At 52.5% G+C, this 26,615-nt stretch overlaps 1 protein-coding gene and 1 long non-coding RNA gene across 2 annotated transcripts; one reads left to right on the forward strand and one right to left on the reverse strand.

The window, feature by feature from the left end:
• Positions 1–12,144: 12,144 nt before the first annotated feature.
• Positions 12,145–20,943, reverse strand: NRN1 (neuritin 1). Its single transcript, XM_006073145.4, has 3 exons — positions 20,535–20,943; positions 16,361–16,505; positions 12,145–12,970 (listed from the first exon to the last, which is right to left on the reverse strand). The coding sequence occupies exons 1-3, from the start codon at positions 20,587–20,589 to the stop codon at positions 12,742–12,744; spliced, it is 429 nt and encodes a 142-aa protein (XP_006073207.1). The 5' UTR covers positions 20,590–20,943; the 3' UTR covers positions 12,145–12,741.
• LOC123328767 lies at positions 13,136–15,070 on the forward strand. The gene is made up of 4 exons (XR_006543775.1): positions 13,136–13,655; positions 14,258–14,374; positions 14,745–14,935; positions 15,029–15,070. It is a non-coding gene; the product is annotated as an uncharacterized LOC123328767 (long non-coding RNA).
• Positions 20,944–26,615: the final 5,672 nt, after the last annotated feature.

A 26,615-nucleotide genomic window follows, 5' to 3' on the forward strand; every position in this document is an offset into this window, starting at 1 on the left:
TTACTTCATTGATATTATACTGGTCACATGAGGCCAGCCTTGGTTCATTGTGCAAAGTGACTACACACTACACACAGGCATGTAGTCCGGCAGTCGGAGATCCTTGGACGTCATCCTAGAGGCTGGCCACTGCATGCACGGTCGTCGTCTACACTTGAGGGGATAAGCTCATAATTTGGGTGAAAGGGAAGCATGGAGAATTCTCTTTTTCATCAAACAAGGAAGCAGGAACTGATTTCAAGAGTTCCTTGGATGAGAGGGAGGGAGTGAAGGGAAGAACATGAGACTTTCATGTCCCCCTGTAGCACACGAGAGAACATAAAAGCTAATGAAATGTGTAGGAAGCTGTTCTGAGAAGCACGGAAAGGATATACCAAGGAGGAATTGCTTCTTTTCTCTTTCTTATTGTTGTTAGTCACCAAATCATGTCTGACTCTTTTGAGACCCTATGGATTATAGCCTGCCAGGCTCCTCTGTCTGTGTTTCCCAGGCAAGAATATTGGTGTGGGTTGTCATTTCCTTCTCCAAAAGATCTTTACAACCCAGGAATTGGACCTGCATCTCCTGCATTACAGGCAGTTTTGTTTTGTTTTTTTTTAAAAAACCACTGAGCAACCAGGGAAGCCCTTTCTCTTTCTACTCTGTTTTAGCTATTTTTCATTCATTTCATTTTATCCACATTGCTATGGGAATGTCTGTTCCTTTGATTCTAATCACTGGATGGACTTTATTGCACATGTCCAACAGTTTTATGTCTCTCTTCTCCCAAGGATAAATACCCAGGTTGCCAGAGAAGTTTCTGAGGGAGAAAAGGCATTAGCAAGAAGCATCTCAGATGGACTGACAGCAACAATACCTTTCTTTATCCTTCCAAGATTATGGCGTGCAACCACATGTGTGTGAGGCAACAGGGGTTGGAAATGTTCTTTCCTCCATAAACATTTGAGCCAGGTTCAGTGCTAGGCATCGTGGGAGATGCAAAGATGATTGAGACACAGTCCCTGACCTCAGGAAACTTCTGGTTTAAAGACAAAGCTGATCAGCAGACAGCTAATTCTAGTACAAAATTAAAAACAAGCAGAAGTCAACAGAAGGGATACCCAGTAATTCTGACCAGGGGGTCAGAGAAGGATTCATGAAAGATGGAGCCTGAAGGAGTCTTGAAGAGTAGGCTATCCATGGGTGGAGGGAGGTGATGGGGGAACTAAGTGAGCAAAGAGTGCCCCTGGGGAACAGCTCAGGGAAGGGCACAGAGTCCTGAGTGGCTGCAGGGCATGGGTGGAGGTGTGGAGGACTGTGGATGGGGAGGAGTCTGGCAAGATGAGATGGACCAGATCCTGGGTGCCATGCAGGGAGCCTGAATCATTGGGCAATGATTCAGCAAGGGGAAGGAAGTGGAGCTTCCTGAGAAAGGAAATGCTGTGATCACAATCATGCAGAAAGAAGAGAATCATGCAGAAAGAAGAGAATTCAAGATACACTGAGACCAAAATGCATATTACTGGCTGGAGAAAGGACGGTTATTTTCATTTTCCCCTTTTGGGTCACCTGCGGTTGCTAATTTTCCTACAGTGAGTGTGGATTCTTGGTAAATTTTAAAATAGAACACATAATATAATTTTTATATGGTTAAATGCAAATGGGGTGAAGGAAGGAGGCCAATGAGAAGGATGTTCTGTAGTTGAAAGGAGAAAAGATGGAGGTGGGGCTGACCGGAGAGGGGCGGGGCTGGGAGGGGCCTTTGGGGCGGGGCTGGTCTGTGGGGCGGGGCTGCGAGGGGTGGGCCTTTGGGGCGGGGCTTCGAGGGGCGGGGCTGTGAGGGCGGGGCTAGCAGAGCAGGAAGGAACGCTGTCTTTCCCACGTTTTTTCCAACGTGTCCTTTGTAGGCTGGGCTTTGCTCCAGGAGGTGGATGGAGAAACAGGTCGGTAGTAGGGGGACAGAAGGATGAAAAGGGGGGTATCTTTTAGACTACCGGCGATTTGTGTAAGTTGTAGATGGCATCACTGACTCAATGGGCGTGAGCCTGAGTGAACTCCGGGAGTTGGTGATGGACAGGGAGGCCTGGCGTGCTGCAATTCATGGGGTCACAAAGAGTCGGACACGACTGAACGACTGAACTGAACTGAATTGAAGCTGAGGAAAAGGAGCATCTGGAGAATGAGATACAAAATGGCAGAGACAATTTAGTGCCTCAGAGGCAGGATCCTAGAGCAAATTAGAGTGAATAAGGTCAGTTTCCCAAGTGCAGTGTGAATGTGTGTGTGTGTGTGTGTGTATCTCTTAGAGAGGATACATATGAATCAGAGAATATAGGAATAAGAGACTGTGTCATTATGAATTTTGGATTTGAATACGCATGTATAGCAATCCCCGAAAATAAAGATTTGAATAGCATGTAGAGCAATCCCTGAAAATAAAGATTTGAGCCGTTTATTTCCTGCCATTTATAAAAGTGGCAAGGGCTATTCAGGAAGGGGAAAAAATATACAACACATCCAATAAACAAAGCAATTGAGGACATGTAGGTGGCTCTCTAATTTTGTTCATAAGAGCAGGAAATAGTGCAGAAAATCGGGCAGGAGAACAGGTACGCAGGAAAATGTACTGGCCCGAGGCTGCTCGACGAAAGGCGGCCAGTGTGCACGGCGCAGGTGTGGAGACCACGCGCTGGGCAGAGAGAACGCCTCAGAGGCTGGTTGGCACACGGGCAGGTATGCTCACAGCTCCTGGTGGAGTTGGCATTGACGAATGTGCGGCCCACACTCCCGAGATGCTCTTCGTCCCTTTCAAGGTTGCCTGTTTTGAAGAATTTGTATTTGGCCAGAGTTAAATAAACTGGTTTGCTTGGGATTTCCGTCCTGCCTGAGGGAGGTGCAGTTCCCCAGCCCGGAGAGGGACCGGTGGAAGAGGAGGGTCCCAGAGCCATTTCTCACCGTCATGCCGGGAAGAGCCACAGACCCTCTGAGGCCTGGGAGAGATGAGGCCCCCAGGACAGGAGCCTTGGGCCACTCCGCCTGTCCATCAGGCTGAGCTAATGACCCGTCAGGCCTGCCCCTCTGGTTTGCTTGCCTCGTCTCGCTTCCTTCTTAATCAAGACGAGACTCCCGCAGTGGTGTCTTGATGTCAACAAACCAATTTGTGACTTGATTAACCCAGACGGACAAGTGTGTCCTTTTCGCTCCTCTCCTCTTTAGCAGGTTTGGACTCGTCTACGGCGTTTCTCTCCATGTGGAAGGCAGTGCCTGCCTGTGGCTGCGTGGCTTTGCTTTTCCTCATGTTTCTCTTACTCACTTCCCATTCTAGACTCCCAGGGCAAGGGACTCATTCCAGGAATTCCACGGAGATTGGACCCACTTTGGCCTTCCCTGGTGGCTCGGCTGGTAAAGAATCCGCCTGCAATGTGGGAGACCTGGGTTCGATCCCTGGGTTGGGAAGACCCCCTGGAGAAGGGAAAGGCTACCCCCTCCAGTGTTCTAGCCTGGAGAGTTCCGTGGACTGTATAGTCCATGGGGTCGCAGAGAATCGGCCAGGACTGAGTGGCTTTCACTTTCACTTTCACCCACTTCCTTCTGTCCTCTAGGTCACATACAAAGTTGGAAACCCCACCACCATTAAAAAAGAAAAAAATCATCCCAATACCTGATTTTTCCAGGTGATAAGGTGTGTGGCTAAAATTAGATGCTGTGATTTATCAAGAGAATAACCACCTGGTGATGCGTTCATTTCACCGAAGTCCTGTCAAACCGTCTATCTCTGTACATGAACCTCTCATACCTGAGCAGGCCTGTGAGTGGCTGATACAGAAACTAGTAACTCACCGGCCTGTCTCCGAAATTCCCGGAGGAAAAGAAGGCTTTTGCAGCTAAAAGGGACACAAAATGGAGAAGATAAAGCTTCTGTACCAACGCATGGTAAAACGTCAGTGCAAGTTTTTGTTTGCTTGTCCTTTGAAACTCGGTCCCTAAAGTCTTCTTTCCTTCACGTGTGCCACTTCCACCAGGCTGCCACCATCCCATCCCCAGGTACCACCCAAAACTCAAAGAAGGGCCCTGAGCAGATCCCAGCAAGGGTTCTCTGGATATCTGTAACATAAAAAATCAGATTTGTATTGGATGGGAGGGGAGTGTGGGGGAGAATGGATACATGTATACATATGGCTGAGTCCCCTTGCTGTTCAACTGAAACTATCATTGTGAATAGACAATGCAAATAAAAAATTTAAATAAAATCCCCCCAAATTAGAATTTGTCTGACTCTTCTGTTTGCAGCTGTGACACATGACCATGAACTTGGTGGCTTGAACAATGCAAATCTCTAATCTCAGAGTTAGTGCTGAGGGCCAGAAGTCGGGCATGGATTTCACTGGTCTAACCTCACAGGGCTGCATGACTCTCTGAAGACTCCAGGCAAAAATCTGTTTCCTTGCCTTCTCCACTTTCCAGAGGCTGCTCAGATTCCTTGGATTGTGGGCACCTTCCTCCAACCTCAAAGTCAGCAAAGGTAAGTGGAGGCCTTCCTACATCCCCTGACCCTGCCCTCTTCTACTTCAAAGAACCCTCATGATAATATTGGTCCCTCAGGGGCAACCCAGGCTAACCTCCCTATTTTGCGGTCAACCCATTAGCAACCTATCTCAGTCTGCAGCATTTACTTTCCTCTGCCATGTAACTAACATTCACAGAATCCAAGGATTAGAACTCTTTTCAACGTCATTATTCTCCCTATCATAGAACTCCTGTTTCTTTCTTTCTTTTTTTTCACTTGTGCTATCTATCTCGCTCTTGGCTCAAAATAGTAATAGAAACAGCAAAGTGAAGTCTTAAAACAGGTTCCCGAAACAGATGAATGCTCACATTTCAGCTCTGCCTGCTGATTTGGGGCCAATTTCTAACCTCTCTCTAAACCTGTTCCTCATCTGTAAAGTGAGGAGAATGCAATCTCCTACAGAAATTAGTGCAAAAATGGGATGATGTTGGCAAAGCTTTAGCATAATGGTTAGCGTGTATTATGTACTCCATGAAAGTAAGTTAGATTTTTTAAGGAGCGAAACGGAGTAAGTGGGGAAGAGACAAGAGACAGTGTAACCCGGGTCTCTGTAGCCCCATCCTCCTGGTTTGCTCCCAGTTGGCCTCATCGGATGGAAAAGAGTTCAGCTGTCATTTTGGGGATGCCTCCCTTCCTCACTCTCCACGCCATACAGGCCAGGAGCTCCAGCCGTGGCACTGGCCCACGGATCCACGGGGGTCATGCCTTAGTGGAAGTGGCCGAGACCCCACTCCACCTGCCCTTGGTCCCTGGCCAAGGACAGCAGGATCCACACCCTCAGCTCCAGGAGGTGTGCCTATTAGATTAGCGAGAAAGTCAGCGGTTTCCAGGAACAATTAGGCCTGACTCTGCCCTTGCTAGAGGGAGGAGGACAGAAAGTTTAGCTGGACCTTCCCCACCAGTTGGGTGATGGTGGCGGTGGTGGCAATCAAGGCAGAGGGGGCCCAGAGCACCCAGTGCAGAGCTGCGAAGTGTGGCCTCCATGAAGCCACCGTTACCTACTGCGCTGACAGACCCAAAAAAGTGTTGACATACAGTGTTGATGAGGATGTGCGCGAACGAGCAATGTACTCTTTGGGAATGTAATGAAACATTAAAAAGATTAAAAATACATACACATTTAAAAATAAAAAATAAACACATATACATACCTTCTTGTTCAGCAATCCAAATTTGAGGGGATCTAATCTTCTGTGGGGGAGCCTGGTGGGCTGCCGTCTATGGGGTCACACAGAGTCGGACACGACTGAAGCAATTTAGCAGCAGCAGCAGCTGCAATCTGCTGTGTGGATCACAATAAACTGTGGAAAATTCTGAAAGAGCTGGGAATACCAGGCCACCTGACCTGCCTCTTGAGAAATCTGTATGCAGGTCAGGAAGCAACAGTTAGAACTGGACATGGAACAACAGACTGGTTCCAAAAGGGAAAAAGAGTACGTCAGGGCTGTATATTGTCACCCTGCTTATTTAACTTCTATGCAGAGTACATCATGAGAAACGCTGGGCTGGAAGAAGCTCAAGCTGGAATCAAGATTGCCGGGAGAAATATCAATAACCTCAGATGTGCAGATGACACCACCCTTATGGCAGAAAGTGAAGAGGAACTCAAAAGCCTCTTGATGAAAGTGAAAGAGGAGAGTGAAAACATTGGCTTAAAGCTCAGCATTCAGAAAACGAAGATCATGGCATCTGGTCCCATCACTTCATGGGAAATAGATGGGGAAACAGTGGAAACAGTGGCAGACTTAATTTTTGGGGGCTCCAAAATCACTGCAGATGGTGATTGCAGCCATGAAATTAAAAGACGCTTACTCCTTGGAAGAAAAGTTATGACCAATCTAGATAGCATATTCAAAAGCAGAGACATTACTTTGCCAACAAAGGTTTGTCTAGTCAAGGCTATGGTTTTTCCTGTGTTCATGTATGGATGTGAGAGTTGGACTGTGAAGAAATCTGAGCATAGAAGAATTGATGCTTTTGAACTGTGGTGTTGGAGAAGACTCTTGAGAGTCCCTTGGACTGCAAGGAGATGCAACCAGTCCATTCTAAAGGAGATCAGCCCTGGGATTTCTTTGGAAGGAATGATGCTAAAGCTGAAACTCCAGTACTTTGGCCACCTCATGTGAAGAGTTGACTCACTGGAAAAGACTCTGATGCTGGGAGGGATTGGGGGCAGGAGGAGAAGGGGACGACAGAGGATGAGATGGCTGGATGGCATCACCGACTCGATGGACATGAGTTTGAGTGAACTCTGGGAGATGGTGATGGACAGGGAGGCCTGGTGTGCTGTGACTCGTGGGGTTGCAAAGAGTCGGGCACGACTGAGTGACTGAACTGAACTGAACTGAATCTACTGAAGAAATAAAAATACTGGTAAGCAACATTGTTTCAACAGGAATCTTTATTACAACAATATTTGTAGGACACACAAATAAAACTGGAAAAGCCTGAATGTCCATTGATGGGTGGAAATAAATTGTAGTATGGTTGTCTAAGAAATATTGTGTAACTATTTAAAAGAAGGAGCTATAGGTTTAGCTGTTGATCTTGAAGGATTAGTAGAAGAGAAGTATATCATAATTCTGTAAAAGTGAAAAAAAAGCCCACCCTCCATATGAGTATATGTCAGGATGTGTTTTCACGAGCTGGGGAGAGGTGTATGAGAATATACTTGTTAACATTAGTGCAGGGTGGGTTAATATTCTTGGCTCTGTGTAGCACTGTATTACATGGCTGATTACAAGGAATGATTCCTTTTTCTGGTTTAATTTTGAGAGAGTGGTTTAATATAAATGGCGGGGGGCAGGAGTGGGGAGAGAAGCTGTGGGGGAGGCTTCTGGAGCAGACCCTTTAGTGTTGCAAGAACTAGGGACCCCAGATTGAGGGTTGGAAAGCAGTGAGGTCAGGGGGCTGGCCTGGGCTCCCATGCCAGGTGGGGCGGGGTAGGGTCTAGGGACACAGATCCTGTCCAGAGGCTGACAATTCAGGAAACTTATCTAGAGCTTCCTAAGAAGACCAGAGCAGGCTGGAGCACTGGGTACCCTGTAGCAAGAGGAAATTAAGCTGCTGGCCTATAAAGGAAGGGGCTTCTCAGGTGGCTCAGTGGAAAAGAACATGCCTGCCAATGCAGGAGGCGTGAGTTGGATCCCTGGGTTGAGAAGATCCCCTGGAGAAGGAAATGGCAACCCACTCCAGTATTCTTGCCTGGGAAATCCTGTGAACAGAGGAGCCTGGTGGGCAACAGTCCACGAAGTCACAAAGCATTGGACATGACTGAGCGCACGCGCGCGCGCGCGCGCGCACACACACACACACACACACACACACACAGCGCTATAAAGGAAAGGTGCCTCACAGTATTAAAGGCCGTAATGAAGCTCTCCACTCCAGATTATTTTAAAGAATTCATTAAGACCATGGGGTCAAGCCTGTGTGGAGGCAGGAGTAAACCAAGAATAATAACGTCTAACAGTAGGTAAGAGGCGTGTAGCAGGAAAGTGCTTCATCTACGTCATCACATTTGAGACAAAGTACAACCTCATGAGGCAGGTATGACCATCCCCAAGGAAACTGAGGTCTGGAGGGGTTGAGGAATCCAGCCTTGGTTATGTGGTTGGTGACAGGTCTTCTGGCTCCCTGAAGGCATGTCCTTCCAGGGTGAGAATCTGGATGCAGGGTTTACACTCCTCCTTCTCCCTGTCCTTCCTTCCCTGAACCGGGGCTGAGTGGGGGACATTGCCTTAGTCTGGCTAGGCAGCACAGCTCCCGGTTTCTTTCTTTCTTTCTTCCTGGCTCATTCTATTTATTTTTTAAAATTTCCTTCTACTGACGTATAGTTGATTTGTAATGTTGTGTTACTGCCGTACAGTGAAGTGATTCAGACATATCTGTATGCATGTATATACTCATTAGCATATTCTTTCCACAGTGGTTTATCACAGGATCCTGGATATAGTCCCCTGTGCTGTGCAGTGGGACCTCGTTGTTTATCCATCCTGTATGTAATAGTTTGCATCTGCTCATCCCAAACCTCCAGTCCACCTCCCCATCCCACCCCACCCCATCCCACCCCACCCCGCCCTCCCTCCCTCCCTCCTTGGCAATCACAAATCTATTCTCTATCGGCCCAGTTTTTTCCTTCTGGTATTTGGGTTTGGTACCCAGACTGCCATGGTCCCAGGAGATGCTGTTCTTCTCCTTCAGGGAAAGCTCCAAACTACATCATTGCATAGTTCCCTGCCACGCAGGCCTCGGCAGGCATGGACAGCGGCCACCAGTGACTCCTGGGAGAGCAAGTGTGTGCGTGGCTCCCGCCTCCCACTCTGTTTTCACTCGGGGCGAGGGGTGAGGCCACAGTCCTTTGATCTCCTTTGTTGGGAAGGAAGGGAGGGGTGGCCGGGAGCCCCCCTCAGGCCCCTGGGGACAGGGAGGTGGACTGTTCCAGAGTGTGGACCCCTCAGGTGCCCAGCTGGTCCTGCCAGGATGGAGCCCCTTGTGGGGGGCGGGGAGTGGGAGAGAGAGGAGGGCTGAAGACCTTCCGGAAGCAACTCTGCCAGGCTTGGAGGGAGTTTGGGGAGGGAGAAAAGGCTTCTCTGTCTCCTCTATCCATCCATCTGACTCTGGACTCCCGGTGCTTTCGCTCAGCCTGCCCCGCTCCCGCCCCCAAACCCGCCCCCCGCGCGGCCACTCGCCTCTCCCACAAAGAATCCGTCAGAGTGAAAGGATTTCCAGATACACAGAAAGAAAATCTCCGTGGGGAGCCTCGTGCAGATTCGCTTTTCGGAGGGACCTGAATGAGAACAGGCCGCAGGCTCATCTGTAGCCCCGCCTCTGGCCCACAGCTCTGGGGTCTCCAGCCCAAGGCGACTGCCTCTCTCCAGCCCCTCCAGCCCTACTCCTGGGTCAGGCCCCCCGTCTTTCTCCCAGGCCTGAGTCCTCAGTTTGCACGCCCTCGGCCTTCTCCTTCCCTTGCACTTTTCTGCGCCCCCCTATACATCCATCTCCCGAGGGCTCGGGCTGAGCGGGGACTCTGGAGCGGGCCTCTCAGAGGTTTTCCTGAAGATAACCAAGCATCACACTCAGGTGGGCGGACTCCTGTGTCTTGAGTCTACTTGGACAGGGGGTGGAGGGCAGGAGGCCCCTTCCCCTGTCCCAGGTCCTCCAGTGCAGTACCAGGCCCAGGTGGTCCGCACGGTAGACCCCATCCCCTTCCGGCTTGATCGTCACTCCTCACCGCCGCCCCCGCCCCCGCCCCGCCCCTCCGCCTTGGGACTGACTTGCGGCTCACCTTAGTTAATACCTCCCTGAGCTGGGATCAGGGCTTACCGCGATACTGCTTAAAAAAAAAAAAACAAAAACGGTAACACCAGCTAACATATGGAGATGTCATCCTGGTTAAACAAATTACAGTCGAAGACGGCGTGATAATAACTGAACAATCACCGCAGCTAGAAGGAGCGGCCTCTAACCCGCCAGGTGCGCCCCGCGAACCTGGGCTCCATCCAGGAGCACGTGAGGGTGGGCCCGGGGCCTGAGACAGGGCGAGGGAGCCCCTACGCGGCACCCAGCTTTCGGGAGGCTCCCGGGGAAGATCCGAGACAGGCCTCCCTCGAGGGCAGCCCCGCCTGGGAGGCCACAGGAGCACCAGGTCCTGCAGACGAGGGCGACGGAGGACCCTCCCTCCGCCTGGTCTCCTTGCAGACCTCGGAAGAGGTTGATTCCCAGGGGGGAAGCCCGCGCCGTGGCGGGAAGGGGCGCCTTCCGTGTATCCCAGGGGTCTCCGCCCTGCCCTCTCAAGCCTGGGGAGAACGTCGCGTGCGTTTTCCTTTGGCGAGCAAGGGGCCCAGTGGTGCGCGCTGGTTCGCCCCCGTTTTGGGGGCCGGAAGAGGCATGACTAGGAGGGAAAATGTTAAAGCAAGAATGGCCGGTGTAAGCCCTCTTTCTTTCCCTCCCTCCCTCATTAAGTAGATTCGTATTTAAAACAGGCTCAGACATTTTAATTTGAATTCCAGGCGCTGAGCTCAGGTTAGAATCATGCCATTTATACTGAGACCGAAAATTACCATTGAAACTAGAACCAAAGTCTATTTTGCCAAACAACCAGAGTTCCTCGGTGGGTGACCACTGCGCGCAGGCAGCTAGATCTTCTTGGGTTTGGCCTAAGACAAGGGATGGGCAGGAGAGCTGGCGGGTTGGGCAGGCGGCGGGGGAATATGCCCCGGAGGGGCGGGTGCGGCGCGTGCGTGGACCGGCCGCGCTAATAGATGCCGCAGTTCAGAATCCTCGCAGCTTCCCAGCGCTCGGGGCGCAGGGGCGCATGTGTTGCTGGAATTCAATCCGTGGGGGGAATGCAGATTGCGCTGCGACCCACTGGGTTTGATTTATGAACGGTTACTCCAGCGATTGTTTACACATTGCATTTCAGGGCCCCCGCTCACCCCTTTAGGAACCGGCGCCGGCACCGGCGGCCGCCTCCGCAGCCTCCGTTGCGGTCCGCCAGCTTCCGCACCCCACCCCCCCACCCCCCCCCGGCCACGACCTCCACCCTCACTTTGTCCAGGAAATCCGACTTCGCCGCCCTGGAACCCGGGGACCCACGTTCGGCTCTGCCTCCCGCAGCCTGCTCTCCTCCGGCCGTCCCAGACCCAGGGCTGCTCCGCCGAGTTTACTCGCGGGCCGTTACTTCTCCGTGAGACCAAGCCGGCCAAAAATAGGGGAGGTGGAAGCAGCTCGCCTGCGGGATCGATGGGGCCCTCGCCGTTTCAGCTGAGCTGTCTTATTAATTATGAAAGGACTCGCCCGATCCCTGCCAGGGACCACGCCTCTGGCCCCTCCGCTGGAGCCCTTAATGGTGGTTCCTCTGAGAGCTGCCTTCGGCCACCGCAGAGGAAGCGGCGAATCGCGAGCAGGGCTCGGCCGGCAGGCCGGTGCTCGGGCTTCCGACCCGCGTGGGTCCGCGTGTGCATTCTCAGAGGCGCGCAAGGCCAGCGCCCCCAAACCTCCCCTAGGAAGGACCCCTGCCTTTTGGCTTACAGAAGTAAAATATAGCTTCCCCTTTCTCTTAAGCAAACACGATTTCAGGGAAGTGGCAAGATGTTCTGGTAACCCACGGCTTGAGGACGGTAGGTTATCAGATGGCTGGTGAGCTGGTGAATTTACCACCTGGCATCCTGTGTCCCTTCAGGGAACCCCAAGAGAACTCGCCAAGAAAGTAGGCTTGGGGCAGGAAACAGAGGACACCCCTATTCAAACAATAACTTTTATTTTATACTTCTCTATACTTTGTAGCAAATCTTTTTTTTTTTGCTGAATTTAATTTATAATAAACTTTTTAAATTACATCTCTCTCTCTTTTTAAAATCAAGGCTCTTTTATGTCAAAATCTTTTTTTAACTATATTTTAGATTAACATTTAACATCCCCCCCCTTGTGATCTATACCGTTGGATATTCAGGTATTACTGTATGTGGAACAGCTAAAACAAGAGGGAAAACCAAGGCAGTGGACTTAGAAAGATGCATCAACACGAGCAGGTAAAGCTTAACCTTTCAGTGACGTCAGCAGCGTTGCTTCTGGCAGCCTGTACCTCTGACCCGAGGTTTCCTCAACTCCCTCCCTCTCCCCATCGTAGCCTTGAAACACAAGGCCAACCATCTGTCCTTTCACTTTTCTCGAGGAGAAATGTGCAGTGGAAATGATCAAAACAAGATTCTGTGTTAGAAAGACAGTGAGCGTGAATTATTCACGAGATGCTGCTCTCTTCAATGCATTTCCCTGGCCTTCTCCTCTCCTCTTTCCTGTTAGGAGGAGCCCATCATTGGTCATGTATTCACATGATTAATATAGTAGGCGGCCCAGGGCCGTTCCTGAGATTCTTGTGCCAAAAAAATAAAAATTAAAGAAAAAAAAAGAATGGGGTGGGTTTGCCGTTTTCGTATTTCTGTGTGAAGACGGACTGAAGCTGAGGTCCGAGTTTTGGCTGTGCTCGCTTGCTCACTGATCGGTAACATTTGGCAAATGAAACACAAGGAACCAAACGAAATCAGAAAGAGAATCAGGATTTCCCACAATTCCCATATGAGTGTTTTCAGCATCACAGAGAATCACAACGTCCCCAAAGAACGTATGGATCTTCCTCTCGGTTTCCGGGAGCATGGCGTGAGTGCGGGCGCGCGCGAGGGGAGCCGACCCGGCGCTCAGAAGGAAAGCCAGGTCGCTAAAGCTGCCGAGAGAGACACCAGGAGCACGGGCAGCGCAGGGAGCAGGGGCCCCGCCGCCCCGTTGCCGCCGCCGCAGAGTTCGAATAAGCTGCCTTGGATGTTGAGATTTTTGGATTCTTTTCTCAGTTTATCCCACATATCTTTCGCCCCTTCTTGGCAATCCGTAAGGGCCGTGACCGTGCAGCTGTGGAAATCCTCCCAGTATCTGGCGAGGAACAGAACAGAGCAGAAGGAGGTTCACTGTGGGCGCGGACAGGACCCCGGGCCTGCGCCCCCGCGAGTGTCCCCCTCGCGGCCCGGCCAAGCTCCCGGCGACCCTCCTCTCTGCAGCCCGGGGCGCCCCGTCTCTCTGCCCCTTACCCCCTCCCCCGGGACCTCGTCCCGTCCGGGGAGCCGCTGTCCAAGGTGGGGCCGCCCCTTCCCGGTCGGGTTCCGCGCCCACGGCGCCGCGCTGGCACCTGGGCCTGCGCTGACAGATTGCCGGCCTCGGCGGGCACAGCTAGGAAAACAGCGCTAAGCCGCGCAAGCTGCCGCCCATTAATGCCTCTTGGCTTGCAGGACGGCCGGCCGGCGCGGCGCGCGGCCCTCCCCGCGGCTCCGCGCCCCCCTCCCCTCGCCCTTCCTTCCCCTCCCTCCATCTCCAAGCCGCCGCGCCCGCTCGCCTCGGCCTTCCGTCTCCTCCGCTCCGCCTTTTGTCTCCCGCTTTCCTCGTCTCCCTTCTCTCCCCTTCTTTGTCTTCGTCCTTTTTCCTCCCCTCGGGTTTCCCCCCGGGTCCCTTCGTCGCACCCTCCTCTTCCTCGCTCGCTTCGGTCCTTCGCGGCCCCTCGCCTCACCCTCCCGGCTCGGATCCGGTGCGGAGACGGCCGCCCGCCTCTGCCTCCCCGGAGTCGGTGAGTGCCAGCGCCCGTGCCCCCGGGCCGGCTCCCTCTCTTCCTCCAGCTTCCTTAACCCCTAGAGCTCAGGCCCTGCGCCCCGGGTCCCTGCTCTCCCCGACCCCTCACCCCCAGGCCTTTCCGCGGCCCTGGACCCCCGCGACCTTCGGGAGGTGGTGCCAGCCCCCCGCCCCCAGGCGCAGGGCCCGTGGCCAGCGTAGAGCCCGCCGCGCCTGCCTTCGAGGGGCCGGGCTCCCAGTCCTCCCTGCTCGCCTCTTCCGGAGCCCGTGCCTTCCTCCGCCGCTCTATCCTCCCGGGCTCGGCTTCTAGCCCCGCCCCCACAACCTTCATCCAACTTGTCCTTTTTTTTTTTTATTGCCCCCCTTTTCCTCTGAAAACCCAAAATAGATCTCCAGACTAAATATAATTCCAACCCGTGATCGATTCCTGGGCCGCTGTCTCCTTTCGGGGCTGGGTCGATCCGTGCCGTCTTGCTAACTCCGGTCTGGCTCCCCCTTCCCCAGGGCCCTTGGTGTCAGGTCACCAGCGAGGGCCCTCCACGAAATCTGTGCGTTCTTTCCTCCTCTCCCTCCTTTCTGCTCACCGGCCTGGACTGTAAGCACGCTGAAGGCAGGCTTTGTCCTGGTTTCCAACTCCCACCCCGTCTTCTGGCTGACAGTCAAGTTATAAAGGCCTGTTGGACTGCCTCGAGCTCCGACTGCTTTCTAATGACCTCCGTGAGTCTCTGATTTATGAGGACTGCAGGGCCTGGGGCACAGGCCTTCCAAGTTCCTCAATTTGTAATAAATACTGAGATTTAGAGAAATGGAGAGGCGGCAGGACAGCTCTCTGCATAATTACACCTCCCAAAGGACGTTTCAATCTCTCCTTTCTTTATGCATGCCCAGATAGGGACCAGGTCTTCCTGGAAGAAAGATTGGTCAGGGGAGGACAGAATCCAGGTGGGTCTGAGAGGAGGTGGGCTTCCCTGGTGACTCAGATAGTAAAGAATCCGCCTGCAATGTGGGAGACCTGGGTTTGATCTCCAGGTTGGGAAGATCCCCTGGAGGAGGGCTTGGCAACCCACTCCAGTATTTTTGCCTGGAGAATCCCCACGGACAGAGGAGCCTGGCGGGCTGTAGTCCATGGAGTTGCAGAGTCGGACACGGCTGAGCGACTAAGCACCAGCACTGAGAGGAGGCGGCCTTCAGTGCCACCAACAGAGTGGCAGTCTCGGCCCATCTGTGGTCTGCCACCTCTGGGAGGGCCCCGCCCCCCGCCCCATTTCCATTTTCCTGGTAAGAAACCAACAGCTTGGAATAAGTAAATTCTGGCAAATGATGGAGGAACTGAGAGCTGATCTCTGTTTACGCTTTTGCCCATCTTTACAGGTACTTTCTTCCCTGTCATCAGACATTTAGGACTAAAGCAGGTGGGTGTGCATTCCAGACCCAGCCTTTTGTCCCTTTCCTGATAGGAAAGTAGCAGCCACTTGGCTGCTGTGGCTTCTGGTGGACACCAGGGTATTGAAGAAAGCGTGTAGCAAAATTCACTCCCATTGAACTACTCAGTGCTTAACAAATAACATGCCACCCCCAAGGAATTAGGGAGAGAGGAAGGACTTGAGAGTGTACAAAGGAGGGTGCAGAAAGTGGTCACTGCAACCTACGGGAAACAAGGAACACCTTTTACCTGGGCTTTACGGGAAGGGCTGTGATGGGGGTGGGAAGGGTTACAACTGTTTTGAAAAATAAAATGAAAGTGTGTGTGCATGTGTCTTGCAGAAAAGATGGGGGTATTTCTAAGGTCTGCCTTAGCTGAGATGTGACTGACCCTCCACAGTACTCTGCTACCCTTATTTGCCATTGGGAGCTGTGCTTTCTAGCCAGGCTCTGGGCAAACACCCCTGGGCCTTGTTGGGCCCTTAGCTGCCCTGGGCTGGGGACACCTTGCAGATGCAGGAAGTGGGGGGATAAGCGAGGAGGATAGCTACCCTAAAGCTCCAAATTGGCTATAAACTCCACAGAGATGGTTACTGGACATTTGGGCAAAGCCATCTGCACAAAATAAAATATTCTTTCAGTTTCTCTTCGAAAGAGAAAGAGGGATCTGCACTCACTTGCTGCCAGTGAAGTTTCTTGGCCTGTGCCAGAGGGGAATTTTATTAGAGGAAGGGGACAAAATAGGGGAGTTCCTTTCCTTTTAGGCAAACCTGATAGAACTACCTAAAACGCCCCTCAAGCCAAACCAACTGTTCTGGTTGAGGTGCTCCTTCCCGCAGCAGGAGAGGAAGAGGAAGAGGGAGAGGGAGAGGAAGAGGAAGAGGGAGAGGAAGAGGAAGAGGAAGAGGGAGAGGGAGAGGAAGAGGGAGAGGAAGAGGAAGAGGGAGAAGAAGAGGGAGAGGGAGAGGAAGAGGAAGAGGAAGAGGGAGAGGGCCTCAAAGCCTGGAGAGGGGCTGCCAGCAGCTCTCGGAGGTGCCCCCTTGCCCCTGGGTCTGGAGGTTCCAGGGTGCGGGTTGCGCGGGCCTCTGTACGCACGGTCAGGGTGCGGAGCGTGGGACTGAGCCCCAAGGAAAGGATCTTCCTCTGCCCATTCCAGGCCACAGGGTCCCCTTGGGCAGGGCAGGCCCCAGCCAAGGCCTGAGGGTGGGAGGCGAGGTGCCCTCCCACCTCCACAGTGCGCCCCCCAGCACCGAAACCTCGCGCAACAGAGAGGACACTTACGTGCACACGGTCTTGATGTTCGTCTTGTCGTCCAGGCCCTGCGGGTAGTTGGCCATGCTGTCGCCCAGCTTGAGCAAACAGTCTGAAAAGCCCTTAAAGACTGCATCGCACTTGCCCGCTGCTCTCACGGCCTGCACCAGGTACGCTGCGGGGAGCAGGGGACACTGGTCAGCGGTGCCACCACCCGGCCCCGGAGCCCCGCAGCCTGCCCCCCAGGACCCAGTGAGCATCGCCCCATCCAGCCGTGTCCAGTGGTGCCCAGGTTCGGGGCGCACCAGGGCCAAAGGTGAATGAACGGTGGGGCCCGAGAACGACCGAGCTGCACGCAACCCAGCGTCTTCTGCAGGTGGCCTATGTGCGCGCGTGTGGGGTTGGGGGAGTCCAGGCCTTTCCTATTTCCTACCGTGCGACCCCTGCCTGCATCGCTCTCCGCATCTTTTTCGGTTTCCTTCGCTCTGTCATCTCACCTCCCCCGCCTTTTTATTTCTTTCTCCTGGCTCTCTGCTTCGCTTCCCCAACACACCCTTAGCCGGCCCATCAAGGCTCTCGAAGGCTTCCCTTTTGTGAGGTGATGGAGGGGTGTGACGGCACAGTGCAGGGGTGAGGAAGGGGCTGGGAGGCTCAGAGCTGGGCGCAGCGGAGGGCCACGTCTGTGAACAATCCCTGGGCTTGGGGCCCGCTGCTTAGTGGGCGCTGGGCAAACACTGCTGAACGAATAAACAAATTCTCCGGAAGCCCCCAGCATCCACTGACTTGGATTGTTTCGTTATAACAGGGATTGTCTACCGTGGAGTTCCTAGTGAGGTCCTCGTCAGCAAGCCCTACACCCCTAGACTGGGAGGGGGAAGGGTGGTCCCGGGCAGTTAGGGCCTGCAGGGTCAGGATGTGTCCGAGCTACTGACCCTGGGTCACCTCCCCGGAGGCCAGATCCCCGAGGCCTGTCCCTTGCTTCCCTCTGCCTTGCTCAGCTCCTCGGGAAAAACCAGCCCGGCTCCGCCAGCTAGCGACGAGGCGCGACCCTTCCTCTTCAAGCCCCAGCTCTGCAGCTGGGGGCCGGGTTGGCTGCCGCCAGGGGATCTCGGCCTCTGGCTCGCGGCTCCCTCCAGAGGGGCCGGGGTCGCAGCCGGGGCGGTGGCAGCAGGTGGAGGAGGAAACCCAGGGGACACCGAGTCCTTGATGCTGGTCTCAGGTCGGCCAAGCCCCGAGGCACGGGACCCGAGAGATGGGCTCCGGGCGGCGGCTGCACTGCCGAGGCCCTTTCTCTCCATCCCAAGGCACGAACCGAGCTGAAGATGCCTAAGCCAGCGGCCAAAAGCACCCTGGGCGCCAGGAGTGCGCAGGCGAAGCGCAGATCTGCGCTGCCGGGCGAGGGAAGGGGAGAGAGGGGCCTCCAGGGTCCAGGCCCTGAGCGCCCGCCGCTTCCAGGCGGCGTTCAGGGCGCCACGGCTCGCGTGTGCCTCCCGGGAGGAACGGACACCTCACCGCCCCCAGCCGCCGGTCCTTGGGCCAGGAGCAGGCAAGTGGGAAGGTGACCGAACCCGCAGAGGCCTCCGAGAGCACACCATTTGCAAACTGCTGCAGGGAGAGCGGGGCGGGCCTTAAGCTTTCTAATCCGGAACGGGAAGCTCGGGCCGATACGTCAACCTTCGTCAATCTCCCGGTCCCCTCACGAAATAGCAAGAGCCCTTGGACTGCAGTATCAGCTAGAACACTGAGCTAGAATGAAAGAATAAACGAATTTTTGTTCTAACAGAACGAGGGCGGATGAAATGAGCCCTGCGCGGCGTCCCGTGTAAACCACACCGCAAGCGCTGCTTTGCAGCGAGTAAAGGAAATAAAATACAGTCCATCCTCTCTCCCCGGACCCCAATCTCTTCTCACCTTCACCCCTAAAACTTGGTGGCGAAAAAGCAGCACCTAAGATGCACTGACAATATTTTAAAGGGGAATTGGGTTCTCCGGGGTCGGGGAGCGGGCTGGGGGGACGCGGGAAGCGCTTCTGCCGTGGTATGTTTTCAGGGGCTGCTGGAAAACCTTCCACATCGCGCATGTGTGTGTGCGCGTGCGTGTAAAATAAGTCGTGAAAATTTCTGTCTTTTGCAACTCGGACTCCTCAGTCTCTAGTTGGCTGGGGAGGCCGGGGGCTTGCCCCCGGGCGCGTTTGGAAGGCTCCTGCAGCGGGGCAGATCTCAGTCCGGGCGACCCTGGCTGTCCTTCCTGAGCCCTGCTTCATCGAGGCTCGGGCGGGTGACCTGGGCTACTTCCCTGTCCTCCACCGTGTCCGTGTCTTGTGCCATCTCCTTCCGTTCATTCATTTGTTCGACCTCTCATTCATTCCAAACTTCCTCCCGCCTAGTCTTCATTCGCCTTCACCACCCCTCCACCTCCCCCTCTTTGCCCAACCCCCATTTTTCTTGCCAAATGTCAGTGATTTGGGACAGCTCCCAGCCATGAATTAATAAAGATCGCGCCTCCGGTTCGGGAAAGGGCAGGCATTCGGGAACAAACACGCTCAATTTCAATTCCACAGCCAACAAATGGTCATTTCCCGGCTGAGGTTAATGTGTTTCAAGCGTATTTCACATGCACAGTCTCTGTGTTTTTTACCCCGTTCAAAGTAAGGTTATTTCTCACAGGGAATGCAGAGTCCCAAACCTTTGCTGATTACAAGCCCTATATCAAAAACAACTGCTGTCTCCTGCTCTGTAAAAATCTGCAGTCATTGCAAAAACCACATCCACTTATTTCCAAGATCTAAGGGATTTGTTGCAATCAGAAATGTTCTTTATTTATTGCACCTCTTTGCATGAATGTCAAAGATTCAAAACATCAAATCATTTCTTGGAATTAAAGGAAATGCCGCCGACATCCTGCCTCTGTACACTCTAAAATCCCTAAAATGTTCATGCAAAAAGGAAAATCAGATTCTGAAAATCCTGTCAAATGCATAAAAACCTATTGCAAAGAATCCATGTTAATGTCTAGATAACTCCAAAGCCTGTTTGTTCCACATTTCTCATGAAGAAAAATGTTATTCATTTCATCTCTTGCCCCAACCAAACCAATTCCCTAAAGCACCCCCCTCCCGCAATACTGCAAGGATTTGTCTGCAAAGAATGCTACAGTCTCAAATGATAGGAGCCAACAATTCCCTCCTCTCCAGAAAACCCATTTGAAGAGTTTCTATTTTTTCTGTTGTCCATTCTATTAATAATCTGCTTCACTTTCACTTTGAGGCTACATTAATTAATGCTCTGACCCAGCAACAGAGAAGGGAGTTTTCTCGTGTTCCCTTCCATTACGCCTTCTTTATTTTGGATGGAAAAAAAATATGAACTTTCAAAAGCCCCAACGACAGTGGAACTAGGACTCAAGATTCCTTAACATAAAATGGGGACTATATAAATCCATCCATAATCAATCCCAAACTAGCAAAAATTACAAACACCCAACACCACATATTGCAAACACTTCTTAACCCTTTCCCGTATATAACATACAGATGCCTGTGTGGAAAAGAAGAGGCAAACGTGCATAGAAAATTATATCCATATATATTTAGCTGAACTCAAGCTCCTTAATGATAAGCGTATTAAAAGATATACTCTGGGGTTCCCTATCATTCTCAATTTGCCCCCCAGCCCTGTCTGAGGTGCCCGGTGTGAACGCTGCAGTTAGGATATGGGGTGGGGGGGGGCGGCGGGAGAATGACAAAGTTCTAAATGCAGCAGTCTGAGCCCCAGAATATCTTTGCATTCTGCACATAAACTTTCCAGTTCTAGCTACCTAGCCATCTTGTTCCTGCATTCACCTTTCGACCCTTCAAAATAAAGCCTTGCAGCATGGCAGGGAGCAGTGCATTTCCCCAAAGCGCACCAAACCTGGAGCACCCAAGAGAAAGAAGCAAATACGGACGTGCGCTTTGTAAAAAGAGAGGAAAGCCCCTCCAGAAAACAGCCCGCCGCACACACTTCCTGGCGAACATTTGGAGTCTCTTCTCTTTTTTTAGCAAAACCAACCCGGGACGCGCCAATCCCTAGGAGCCATGCCCCCATCCCCGGGGGTTTGCCGGCTTCTCCGCACCCCCGGGCGACCGCGGGCCAGTCGGTCCCCCCGGGTGCCTCGGGCCCTGCCGCCCGCCGCCCTCCTCCAGCCCGGCCCGCCGTCCACTTACCTATTTGCACCGCGAGGATCAGTGAAATATATCTGCCGTTCAACTTAAGTCCCATCCTACGTTTAGTCAAACCATTTGCGACCGCAGACCTTTAAATAGTTAGTTTGGAGAACGCGGGGGAAAGCTGAAAAATAGGCATTGCCAACAAGTTCCAGGAGCGACGGAGACTTTATGCACGGGGAAGGCAGAGGGAGGAGAGAAAGAGAGGGAGCGAGGAAGGGAGAGAAAGAGAGAGAGAGAGGCCGAGGGAGGGGGAGAGCTGGGAATGGTTCACTCCATTAGGAGGGGGCGGAGGAAGTACAGCCTCACGCCCACGAGCCGGCCTGACGTGGGGGATGACACGAAACGATTTTTTTTTTTTTTAAATAAAGACACCTTGGTAGAGAATCGCCATTTATAGTCATCAGAAGCTCGAATTAATCAGTTATCTCCAATTAATGCGCTGTCCGAAGAGTTCTCGCCTCTCGGGGGTGGGGTGGGGGGGACCACTTCCCCAGCTCGGCGGCCACCCCCGCCTCCTCGCTGTTCCCGGGGCCCCCCCAACCCCGCCCCCTCTCTGCGCAGAAGCGGGGCTCCCTCTCCCCTCCCCGCCTGCAGCCGGGTAGTCCTGGCGCGCCCACTCGATTGTTTCAGCCCGCTCCTCCACCAGCTCCTGGGCGAATCCAGCCCCCTCCCTACGTTGCAGCGGGGTTCAGAGGAGCAGGAGCTGGAGGGGAAAACAGCTCAGCTCTAAGAACCTGACACCCCCACCTGCCCCCTGCGCTGGCCTGCTCGCGTTCTCCAACCCTGCGGCTGGGCTCAGGGGCACGGCCTGGAGCGCGTGAGCGCACACTCACGCACACACACGCGCGTGCCCGCGAACCCAGCGGAGCGCCCCAGACCCTCCCGCACGCAGGGCCCGGAGCGCGCGCACACGGCGGGGCCCCGGGGTTTACTCTTCACCCTCGGGGCCCCTTAAATGTGCACCGCGTGCCCTCCGTGATGCCCGCGCGGGCAAGAGGCTGCTTCTAGAGACTCGGCATCACCTATCTTGGGGAGCGGGGAGAGCCGGCAGGAAGGAGCTCTGCAAAGGCGACTGTCGGATCAAGGGATTTACTAACTCTCAGACCTTTGGGAAATTTCCGAGGCGATCACTAGTGTGAGGGGTTCCTTCAGATCCTGATGCGCCTCTTGAGGTTTTTTTTGTTGTTATTGGGCCGCACAAACACGCGCACACGTACCTCACGTACGCACACGCACACCCGGATCCACACACACCTGCACTGTTTTGGTGCTCGGGCGCAAACCCTTGTAGACGCAGCCTTCTCTGCAACCAAGCGCTTCTGCAGCTGCGCCTGTGCTCCTGAGAGGTGCTGCTACCCAGCAGCGTGAGTTAAGGATGAGAAAGGAACAGAGCTATTTTCTTCCTAAACGCCGTTAAGCTTTGGTTTCCTTCCCTTTCTCTGCACCAAGAGAAGCCTAAACTCTAGCTTCTTTCATCACATGCTAAGGAAGCAGTCGGCCAACTTTAAGCGCATGAAGAGAAAAAAGAAATGAAAACGACCCCTTAAATCTCCCTAAATTACAGGAGAAAACGAGATGTTAAGTGAGCAGTATCTATGCAAGTGGTTAAAGTGACATCGAGTCGAATTCACTTTCCCCTGGAGCCGCGCCATCGGCGCTCTCGTCTCTTCGGGGATGCAGAGACGGGGAAAGGGGAAGAAGGGGCGAAAGGGGAGCACGGGGCCTGACTGCGGCACTGTGTGACCCGCACCCGCCGGATCCCGGACCCAGAGGTGGGGGCCTGGGGGCGGGGCCCCGTATCCCACCCTCCCTGACATCTCCAGGCCTACGGTCTGGGCGGCCGGGCGGTGGGGTCGGGGCTGCGCGCCTTTCCAGCGTCCCGGGGCCGTGTGGTCGCCCCGGGTGTTTCCTTTCCCTGCTCAGGGAAGGCGCCTGGAGGAGCCGAAAACGTGGGCGGCGGGGGGCGGGGCGGGGGCTGGTGGCGAGAGGGGGGTGTCCCTGGGACCCGCCCCCCACGCCCTCCAATGGCGAGGCGAGAGGTTGGCCCGATGGGTGGGGCCTCGGGGGAGCCGCCGCAGGCCCCGCCCACGGCTCCGCCCCACCCCCGGGGCCCCACGCGCGCGCCCCGGCCCCGCTTGGCCCAGACTTGGGGCTCCCGCGCCCAGCCCAGATTGCTGCGGGGCCCGCTGTTGGGGGCGGCGGGAAAAGGATGTATTTGTCCTCAACGTCCTTGCCTTTTTTCCTGTCCACCCACTCAGGAGCTTCCAAGAGTGCCCTGGGATTTCCCCCACCCTGCCCCCTGTCATCCGAACTTGGGGCACTGGGGGCGTACGAGCAGGCAGAGCTGAAGGCCTAAATAAAGCAGAGTGAAGTCGGGGGTGCGGGGGTGCGGGAGGTCTGCGCATGCGCACAGCCGCCAGCGTCAGGTGGGCGCGTGCTGAGGGGGGAGGGGCGCCGCCCCTGGGACCCCCGCAGGCCTTCTCTCCACTTTCGTCCACTTGCAGCCCAGCGTCCCCTCGCTGCTGTGGGTCGTTTGGAAAGTGAGAGTAGAGTCAGTACCACGCATAAATGATATGGGGTGAATGGCTGAAAGCAGATGCTGGTTTTTTTTTTTTTTTAATTATTTTTATTTTTAAAAGTCCAGGTCGTTCTGCAATTGGTACTGCTTTCGAGGTTGTTTTCCCCTAATCCCTTAGTTAAAGGATAATGAAATTCCTAGTTACCAACGCATGCTGGCTTTTTGCGAACATTGCGGGCAAAACCCATGGTTGAAGGTGGACTTGGAGAAAGTTTCCTCCTTTCTTTTTTTAATTTGAAACGTCCACTCCACACCATACTTGAGGCGAAAGAGCAGTGGACTAGAGTGGGAAGACGCAGGGAACCAGGCCTGTGTCGTCAGTGCTGTGATGACCGACCCTTGTCGGCCCCCCACCCCCGCTTCTCTGAGTTGCGGTCTGGTGATCTGAAAAACAGAGGAGATCGGACTAGGTGATCTCCAAGATGGTTTTCACCTTCGGGTTTTGTGAACAGGAGGTTTTCCAAAATACTCTGGAGGTGCCGCCCAAGGAATAAACGATGCTAGTTCCAGGCGTCTTCTTGCAGAGGACATGTTTCCTTTTGATAAATCATTTCATTTAAACTTAAAGAAACAAATACTATTCAGGATAAGAGAAAAAAAAGTCAGTGGTGCTGTTTGGATCTACATATCAAATTGAACCAGAGGTACCCCTGGAAGTTGGTCTGCATAATTAAGATGTGAATATACAAAACTCCTTGTCCCCAAGTCTACCAGGAAGAGACCATGGTCTCTAAGTCTGGTTGGCACTGCCTTTCTTTCTCAGTTGCTGGTTCTGAAGCCCCCGTCTCAGCGACAGGCAGTGTTCCACATACATGTAGGCGCCTGATGAGGGTTCGTGTGTTCTTGCATTGGCAACAGGGCAAAACATGGAGCAGTCCATTTCCCAACTCTCTCTACCAATCCATCGTAAGTGGGCCTTCAAGATGCTGCCACTTAAAACAACAAAAAAAAGCCTTTGAAATTATTTGCAAGAGCAATTGCCAGGGCTAACGAGGAAATTCTACCTTTTCTTGGGTCAGAAAAAAACCCACTGCTATACTAAAATGGATTGGTCTAACAATACATGCCACTCATAAATTTAGTCTGTCATATTTATGCTGTTTGTTGTTGCTTAGTCGCTAAGTCATGTCTGACTCTTTTGCAACCCTGTGGACTGTAGCCCGTCTCTGTCCATGGTATTTGTCTGTAGGCTCCTCTGTCCATGGGATTGATTCTCCAGGCAAGAATACTGGAGTGGGTTGCCATTCCCTTCTCCAGAGGATCTTCCTGACCCAGGGACTGAACCCCTGGTCTCCTGCATTAGCAGGTGGATTCTTTACCACTGAGCCACCAAGGAAGCTTTGTCATTTTTATACCTTCAACTAAAGTCCCTAATTAAAATACAACTATGAATGTATCGAAATAGGAAAAGGAGTACGTCAAGGCTGTATATTGTCACCCTGCTTATTTAACTTCTATGCAGAGTACATCATGAGAAACGCTGGGCTGGAAGAAGCACAAGCTGGAATCAAGCTTGCCGGGAGAAATATCAATAACCTCAGATATGCAGATGACACCACCCTTATGGCAGAAAGTGAAGAGGAACTCAAAAACCTCTTGATGAAAGTGAAAGTGGAGAGTGAAAAAGTTGGCTTAAAGCTCAACATTCAGAAAACAAAGATCATGGCATCTGGTCCCATCACTTCATGGGAAATAGATGGGGAAACAGTGTCAGGCTTTATTTTTTGGGGCTCCAAAATCACTGCAGATGGTGATTGCAGCCATGAAATTAAAAGACGCTTACTCCGTGGAAGGAAAGTTATGACCAACCTAGATAGCATATTCAAAAGCAGAGACATTACTTTGCCAACAAGGTTCGTCTAGTCAAGGCTATGGTTTTTCCTGTGGTCATGTATGGATGTGAGAAGTGGACTGTGAAGAAGGCTGAGCGCCGAAGAATTGATGCTTTTGAACTGTGGTGTTGGAGAGGACTCTTGAGAGTCCCTTGGACTGCAAGGAGATCCAACCAGTCCATTCTAAAGGAGATCAGCCCTGGGATTTCTTTGGAAGGACTGATGCTAAAGCTGAAACTCCAGTACTTTGGCCACCTCATACAAAGAGCTGACTCATTGGAAAAGACTCTGATGCTGGAAGGGATTGGGGGCAGGAGGAGAAGGGGATGACAGAGGATGAGATGGCTGGATGGCATCACTGACTCATTGGACGTGAGTCTGAGTGAACTCCGGGAGTTGGTGATGGACAGGGAGGCCTGGCGTGCTGCGATTCATGGGGTCGGTCACAAAGAGTCAGACACGACTGAGCGACTGAACTGAACCGAACTGATGAATGTATATGTCTTTTTTATTCAAAACGTCGACACCTACACCATATTGAAATATGCATATGAATTAAGAGGGGGAGGGAATTTTTGCAGTCTTCTGTTGCTAGGGGTCCTAATAAAAATCAGCTTTGAGAGGCTTGACTCTCCCTTTGCATCTACTGCTTGGTAAGGTGTTTTTTCATGTTTGATCACCACTTTAAAGTTAGTTGAAACTTCTAGGGCTTAAATATATGACCGGCTGAAGAAATTTGACTTTAGTGCAGAAATCTGAATCCCAAGAGCAAATGTTATGTTTGAAATGTATGCGTGTGATTAGCTTCATACTTAATAAGACATTTTATTTTTAAAAATCAACATTTTTATTATGAAATATACACACAGAGCCATGCACAAAACAAAGATGCAGAGGTCACAAAACAAAGGTGTGCCTGATCACAAATCGAATTATCTATGTGGTCCCCATTGACACCGAAACAGTACAGACAACCAAAATGCAAGCTGTCTTCCTAGGTACGATCCTAAGTCAAAAAAGTCAGAGACATTGTTGGGACAGTTAGCAACATTTGACTGCGGTTTGTGAATTGGACATCAGTTGGTACTGATGTTGACTTCCCAGTTGGAGAGTTGCGTGGTGATCACGGACAAGATCGTCCTCGCTTTGGGGGGTTCACGCTCTGGAGTACTTAGGGGAGATGAGACATCATATCTGTAGCTTGTTCTCTTAAGGTTCAGAAAAGGAATAGCGATAATGGGGATGAATAGACAGTCGTGGAAGAACACAGCGAAGTGTTAAACCCAGGGAATCTTTGGATGAAGGCATGTGGGAGCTTTTTGTAATGCTCTGGCAATTTTTCTTTATGTCTAAAGTTATTTCAAATTAGTTATTTAAAAAATCTATTCTAGATGGTTTAAGGACTTGAATAGTCTCCACCCCAATCTTTTAAAACTAAATGAAATATATAGATGAAAATTCTTAAATTTTTATTTATTTATTTAGCTGCATCAGGATCATAAGTTGCAGCATCTGAACTCTTAGTTGGAGCAAGTGAGATCTAATTCCCTGACCAGGGGTCAAACCTGTGCCCCCTGCACTGGAAGCGTGGGGTCTTAACCACTGGACCATCAGGAAAGTCGCTCTTAAACCTTAAATAAGCATACAAAGCATGACCTGGAAGAGATT

This window comes from Bubalus bubalis, chromosome 2 (assembly GCF_019923935.1).
Source record: "Bubalus bubalis isolate 160015118507 breed Murrah chromosome 2, NDDB_SH_1, whole genome shotgun sequence".
In the NCBI taxonomy this organism is placed as follows: domain Eukaryota; kingdom Metazoa; phylum Chordata; class Mammalia; order Artiodactyla; family Bovidae; genus Bubalus; species Bubalus bubalis.

Coding starts and splice junctions, on each gene's coding strand:
- NRN1 (XM_006073145.4), bottom strand. CDS start 20,589: ATGGGACTTAAGTTGAACGGCAGATATATTTCACTGATCCTCGCGGTG. Junction 16,506..20,534: donor GATCCTCGCGGTGCAAATAG/GTAAGTGGACGG, acceptor TGCTCCCCGCAG/CGTACCTGGTGCAGGCCGTG. Junction 12,971..16,360: donor AACATCAAGACCGTGTGCAC/GTAAGTGTCCTC, acceptor GTTCCTCGCCAG/ATACTGGGAGGATTTCCACA.